Genomic DNA, 7,207 nt, shown 5'->3' on the forward strand with positions numbered 1-7,207 from the left:
CCTAAGAGACAGACTGAAACATAACAGATACTACGGTGGTTTCTAGACTCAGTATAAGATTATTCCACTAGGTGGCACTATTGAAATGAAAATATTTTTGCAGACAGCACCTTTTACAGTCATTGGATTGTCTTCTACCTGAAGAGGAATTTTTAAAATGCAATCCATCCCTTGGAGATGAAATTTTTAAGAAATGGAAATATTTGAGCAAAGCAAAACTGTGCATTATTTCTCGTTAGTATAAGTGCTTTTTTGATTACATTTAACGATAAAGCAGTGTTTTTACGACTTGAAAGCATTGTTTTAAATCAGCAAAGCAGGTATCATCCAGTAAACCTGCCTAATCATGTCCATTCCACTTTAAAAACATAAGAATAGGTTTATTTAGGTAGGTTTGAATTTAATTGACAGATGTTTTCTTCTAGACTATTGCAGTGTATGAATGCCAATAATGTGATATAGTGCTAATGTGTGTTGTGTTAGCTATGGTACCAAACAACCAAATGTTTTATTATCAAAAATTGCCTATAAAAGGATTCAGCAATAACAAAAGATGCATCACAATATTATTACATGTGCCATAATGGTTTTCATGTCTGTGCAAGGAATTAAGGCTTGTACAACATTAGAAAATATAACTTTCTATGTAAGTGATAAATATTTTTATTAGATAAGGTATAAACCAATAAGTAATATCCAGATTTTAAACTCACTAACCACATATAGTGGTCAGTAGATTTTTGGTTAATGCTGAAGTTTTTTCTTTTGTATGATTCAGACATGGAGGACTAGAAAGTAGATTTAGAGGACAGGCACTCCAAGCAATAAAGACATGGAATGAAAGTTTATAAAGCAAAGTTTCATTACATTTAGTTTATCTGCCCTGCTGTGTTTGAGAGGAGATTTAAGAACATGACAGAATAATGAATGAGAAATTGAGATATGTAAGAACCTTCTCTTTTTTTTTTTTTTTCCATTGTCTTCCTCTTAAATCTCAGGCCAGGTGAATTTCTCTCCCCATCCATTTGTTGGATGCTCTGAAACAGCATCTAGTTTAATGTCAAAGGAGCTGATTTTAGTCTTAAAACTATTTTACTAGCATTTTGGATTGGGGCTCTTTAATATTAATATGATGACATCAATGTAAGTATACCCAAAAATAGATTATGTATTTTCCAAAAAAATAGTAAAGTTTTCATATGAATATTGTGTGAAGAACAACCCTACTGTCATTCTCCAGTCTGCCCCATCAGTCTGTTCATTTTTCCTGCTCTGCCTCTGACTACTACTTTTCTGTTCATTTATTATCACTTTAAGAGTAACTTAATGCCTTGAATGGTAGCACAGTGTACTTCCGAGTGGGGACACCCAGGTCAGGTTAATGAAGGATTTCCGATTCTTGCTTCTGTGGCAAGTGACGTAATCGGGTTCTGTAGACCCAGACTCTGAGACTTGCTACTACTGGTTTTAAAACGCAGTGTAGATATACTCTTGAAATCACAAAAAATAAAGTTGTTAATCTTTGAAAGTTAATTACTGACCGTGTACTTTACATGTTTACCAAAATTATGAAATGTAGCTAAATTCCTGGTTCGGTCAGAGAGGGAGCGCAGTGGTTCTCAGGCTGCAGAGCTGGTTTTGTCATGCTTTTGCAGCATCTCATAGTTCACTCAAGCAATGATACTTCTGGTTCAGGATAAAGCTTTCCCTGTGTGCGCGAGTGTGTGCGTTTTGTAAGCCAACTCCATTGAAAAACAAACAGCTCTTTGAACACTATTCAGTTACTTTGTTCATGTTTTTTTAGAATGGGTGTTTCTTTGGTAAAAATGCAACAGTGATCAAATTTGTATGTGAAACCAAAAAAGGGAGGTTGTAAAAAAAATATACGTGTTTGAGAACCACAGGGATTTATTCATTTGGAAGTGTGTCTCCTCTCTGTTATCTGTATCCATTGAGCAGATACAATAGAAATAAATGCTTTAGAAACATTGCAGTCGGTTAATGGGACTCAGCATGTCAAATTAATGAGATCTCTTCTGATAATTGTCTCCTGTTCACGTGAACGTCTGGGTGGAAGTATCTTCTATAACAAATGTTATGTACATACACACTTTTGCATTAACTTTTTTGAAAGCTAGAATACTGATTAAGAAAACCCACGTCCAGAATTTGCCCATTGACTTGGAAGGTAGCGGTAGTCCCTGAGTGATATGCAATTTGGAAATAATTGCTCATTTTAATCAAGTTCCGTACTGCAATTGTTTCATGATCAGCTTTCTGCTACCTTTTCTAGTTTACTTTCTCTTTCTCTCTAATCTTTTATAATTTCCCTTAGTATTTAGTACTCGAAGAGGTGTCAGAATAGTGACTCTAAAGAATGAAATCTTCTGTCATCTCCCATGCTGCCTCATTCATGTATCTCAGTCCTGACATAGAGGGACCACCTTTAAGGGTGAGACAGTGGTTCAGTCTCGATACTACTTTGGCTTCTCTGAAACTGTGGTGATGGCTTTTGTGTTGCAGACACATGTCATTTAGGAGTTGGACTATGTGTACTAACCCATTTCACAGGCCACCAAACAGCTGCCATGTGACTGTCAGTTGCTACTGACCTAGGTCTGGCTTCATCTAATGACCTAGTGATGAAAGGCTCTATATAAAATTACCCAGTCCCCTGAGATCTACAGTCTTTCTTCTTGTCTAAACTTTTTTCTTTCTTCCCCAGTACTCATTCTTTTCTTTTTCCCTTTTCATTGCCTTCTGCTCATCTCAGTTGTCTGCATGTCTCTCACTTTCTCCTTGCCGTACTCCCCAGGTTTCACAGTACAATAATAGAATGAATTTAAATAGTCTAGAATAAAGTGGAAAATTGCAGAGCACAGTAAAAATTACAGAATCTGATTTTACTTGGAGCATAATTTTCCAGTGCCTTTTTTTTTTTTTTTTTTTAAATAGCTCATACTGCTTAAATATCTATTTAAGTTTTTTAGTGCTTCAGATTGTTTCTCATTAAAACAAATTATTTTTGGAGTTCATAGTTTGATCACTTCAATGCAGGTTATATCCGTAGACTAATGTAGCTTTGCATATACTATAGCTGTGTATTGAGATTTACTGTCAAAGGTGATCAGCAATTTTTTTAAACTTCAGTGGGTGTTGAATCCCTTAAATAAACAATGGAAAGGACATTTAAGCCCTTTTGTATATGGGCCAGTAACACTTACTATTAAAACTTTTTATTTGTACCTGTGACTGATCACCGTTAGCATGAATAGCTTCCTTGATAGAGGCTCAGCTTCCTAGTCTCTGAGGAGACAGGTGGTATGTCTACACTTTATTGTAAATCCAGGTCTGTGGAACATGGGCTTGTGGACTCGGTATTTCCAAGCCCATGATTGAGTGTCCACACGGCATCATAAACCTGGGTTTACAATTGCTGGACCCTGGTCTCTCAGCCATGCTAGTGTATCCATACTGCATTGCGCAGACCTTCTGACTCCAGTCTGCAGCTTGAACTGCATCTGCGCTGCAGAATGACAGAGCTTGGACCTGAGTCTGAGGAATTTGGACTCTGACGCACCCTACTGGCAGGGCCTTAGGACCTGGGACCTGAGTGTTTGCTGACCTGAGTCAGACTGATTTGTGTGGGAACTGACGAGGGGCTTGAGCTCAAACCTGAATCAGAACCCAAGCTTAGTGTGCAGTGTGGACATACCCAGGGAGGTTTCTGGCATGTAATTAAAAGCTGTCTGTTAGCATTGTTAGTCCACTGTCAGATTTATCTGCTCTTGAGCTGGCTTATTTCCCTTAAATGTATATGTTTAAGCTTAATAAAAATATTGATGACTATAGGTACTCTGTTTCTGCCATAAAAATGCTTCCAGAAATTCCAGAAGGTGCTAACCTGCCCACAAATCCTGCTTGCAATTCAAGAGATGACAGAGGATATGAAGACTGTTCTGCAACTCATTACACATGAGTGGAAACTAATGGAGTTCTGCATATGTGTAGTGGTTCAGTTCGCCTGTGTGGAACAAGTTGCAAGATTGGGGCCTGAAACTCCAAGTGTGGCTTTTGTTTCATGAGGTGGCTGAGTTAGAAACATTTATTTACCAGAAGAAGTGGGCTATTGAGAGTCTGAAGAGTGTGTTTATTCTAATGTGACAAATGAAAATAAAAACAAATACGCATGTTGCAAATTATGTGTGACTGTAATTAGATCAATACACCCAGGGACTGTATCCCTTCATTTTCAATTAACAGTTTATCCGGTATGTTATCTTGCATTATAGATGCTGAAATCTTCATCTAAGGAGAAATATCCCTTGTTTACTTTTGTAAAGGGTCATTCTAGAGACTATGACTTTGCCTCCAGTCCACTCCATGAAGAAAATGACCTTTTCTCCGAGGAGGAAAAGAAAAGATTAAAAAGATTTAGTACAGAAGAGTTTGTCTTGCTTTAAGGATATTTTACAGTAGGGTATTGGCAGCTGTCCAGGAGAACACTTGCCCTTTAAAAAAAATCACACAACACAAGGCAAGCAATATTGAAATTGATCTATTTTCATAAAGATTATAATGTCGTATATGTTTGGTCTTTAAAATGTCACTTATAAATGTAATTAATTATTTTTGTTTGTTCATTGATAGTTGGATGAATATAATGACACTTTTTGCTAGTGAAGACAGACAGCATTGTTTAGAGCCAGACACAATATAGCGTGGATAGGTACCATACATGCCCTCCTTGATAGCTCTGCCAATGAGCCTAAGTCTTGACCTGCAGTCCCCACTGCTGTTCCAGTCCTGAACAGTCTGCCAATTATATGGTGGTTTTGTTGTGTGGACATGTCATCTAGTTTTGAGACTACTGGATTGTTTCCAGTTGTAAGCAAAACTTGAATCTCGGGCTCCTGAAGAAAAAGCCTTGTTCATTTAATGTATTTTGCTGCCTAAGCCCCTATAATGGTTAATAATGTAACCATGAGATACCTTTCTAGCATTGCACTACTCAAGATGTAACTTTGATATATCAATAGTAATTGTTAGCTACAATCCAGATGCAATTATATAAGCAGAATTGTGAGTTAAGGTACTATTTAGCAATATGATTTTATAATGGCTACTCATTAAACTTGCTGTTGAACCTTAATATCAGGAATGAATATAAAGTATTGGCTTTTCCCTACCATTTTTAAAGGTTATGTTATTAATATTAACTGCAACCAATCAAAGCAGATAGACAGTTATTAAATGGGAGCAGTGTTTGTTTCCTGTCTCGACAATATAATTGAGACTTCTGTTCCTACCCAGGCAGCTTCTAAATCAGAGCATAAAACAGCAAATTGGGGGTAGACTGTAAATATTCTGGGATATGATCTTCTGATATGTGTCATTACTATACATTGCTTTTGGTGATTTTAGATGTAGAGAACATCTAGCAAATAAATCTACATGAACAGTTTCATGCTTTAACAAAACAAATTCAGAATTTAAAATACACATTTAACACTGCCTACAAATTTAAAAATAACTTTATTAAAGGTGTGAGATTAAATGCATGTACTGATGAACTATAATGGTAAATTTCTCTTGTTCGAATTGTTTGAATTCTGGATCTAAAAAAATATTGAGGTATTGAGGCAAATACTCTGTAATAAGGCAAATTTTACTGTATTGTAAACCAGCTATTAACTTATTCTAAAGTGCCATTTAGGCACAGAATGCACAAATGTTGTCTACCCAAATAATAAATATTCTATGTATCACTAAAATATTTTTCCTTTTAGAAGAACGGAGATTAGAGTTACTAGTAGGGAGATTTTAGGCAGATCTGGGACAAGCGCATGTTCGTACCAGAGTTGAATTGTTCATTTTCACATTTGTTCATTGAGTTATCTCTCCAAAAAAGGGGGATTATTTTTCAGTTTCATTTTTTTTCATTTAAAAAGAATTTCTTCAGTTGATTGGATATGGTAATCTCCTTATTAAATAATATTTTTAATCAGTGTAACATTACTTTTAGGTCCTGCATCTACATAAGGAATCAGTTGGGGCTGATCTTATTTGATATTTTTTCCTTAATAATCCGGAAGTTGTAGTAAAATTAACGTGTTAATGAAATGCAGATGCTAATTTGGGAAGAGTTGTGAATACTAGTGAGGACTAGAAAATATTGTAGATTTGAGTTTGGCTTGCATTTTTCTACTGATATTTTTGCTATGGAAAAATAATGCAAAAAATAAATATTAGGGAGTATGTCCAGAAAACAAAACTACTGAACAAGACCTATGTGAGATAATGGACAACAAATTAGACATGAGCTTGCACTGTGCTTTAACACTTTAAAAAAAAAAAGGAAAGAAAAAAGCCAATGCAATTCTGGGCTATGTATCTAGACACTCATCTCATAAAACAGGGAGGTAATAATTGTTCTTTCTGATCTCATTGACACTTTCCTTTCTGCTGCCTCTTTGCCAGGAAGGTATTAACAAATTAAAGTTCACTGAAGAACAATAAAAATGATCAGGGGCCGGTAGGCACGGATTTAAGGCAAATTAACAAATATGTATGGCTTTGTTAATCTATTACTAAGGGGAGGGCATGACACTTTACAAATATTTAATGTATAAACACTGGTGAGGAGACGAGGAATTACTTGGGTGGTACAAGGGCATATAACTTTCTGAAATAGGATGAAACTGAAGGGAAAACTTCATACAGGAGAATATTATGATGTGTAATACTCACAAGGAAGTGTTGGAAGTCCCATCACATGAGACTATTGATACCTGACTGACCCAAACACTAACAAATGTACAATAAGGAATAATTATGCGTAAGGTGAACTAGATAAACTAACATCCCTCCCGTTTCCAATTTCTATTACTAAACTTATTTTTTTATTATTACAGTATGCCTAAAAGGCTTTAATGCATGGGAGTTTACAAGTAACTTTTTAAGCAAGGAACCAAAAGTGACATTAATTTAGTGAATATTTTTTTAAGTGGATACCCAGTAGACTTTTTCCTGACTCTATGAAATACTTAGTTTTGACCACGAGGAATAAATATGCTAAGTAAATATTACAATAAGTCTGTATGTAAGCAAGTATGCACATAAAACATCACATCTCCGTTAAAAGAAATGTCCCTCCATTTCCTATTAGAGGCCCCATTCTTTACAGCAGTAACCATAACTGAGCTGC

General features: G+C 35.8%; 1 protein-coding gene across 1 annotated transcript in view; it reads left to right on the forward strand.

Moving 5' to 3' along the window:
• Positions 1-4,821, forward strand: part of ATG4C (autophagy related 4C cysteine peptidase) — a 29,004-nt gene extending 24,183 nt beyond the window's left edge. Inside the window, exon 10 of the mRNA XM_065409225.1 lies at positions 4,293-4,821. Coding sequence (XP_065265297.1) covers positions 4,293-4,463 — 171 coding nt within the window. The 3' untranslated portion in view covers positions 4,464-4,821. The remainder of the gene's footprint in view (positions 1-4,292) is intronic.
• Positions 4,822-7,207: the final 2,386 nt, after the last annotated feature.

Source organism: Emys orbicularis, chromosome 8 (genome assembly GCF_028017835.1).
Source record: "Emys orbicularis isolate rEmyOrb1 chromosome 8, rEmyOrb1.hap1, whole genome shotgun sequence".
NCBI lineage: Eukaryota > Metazoa > Chordata > Testudines > Emydidae > Emys > Emys orbicularis.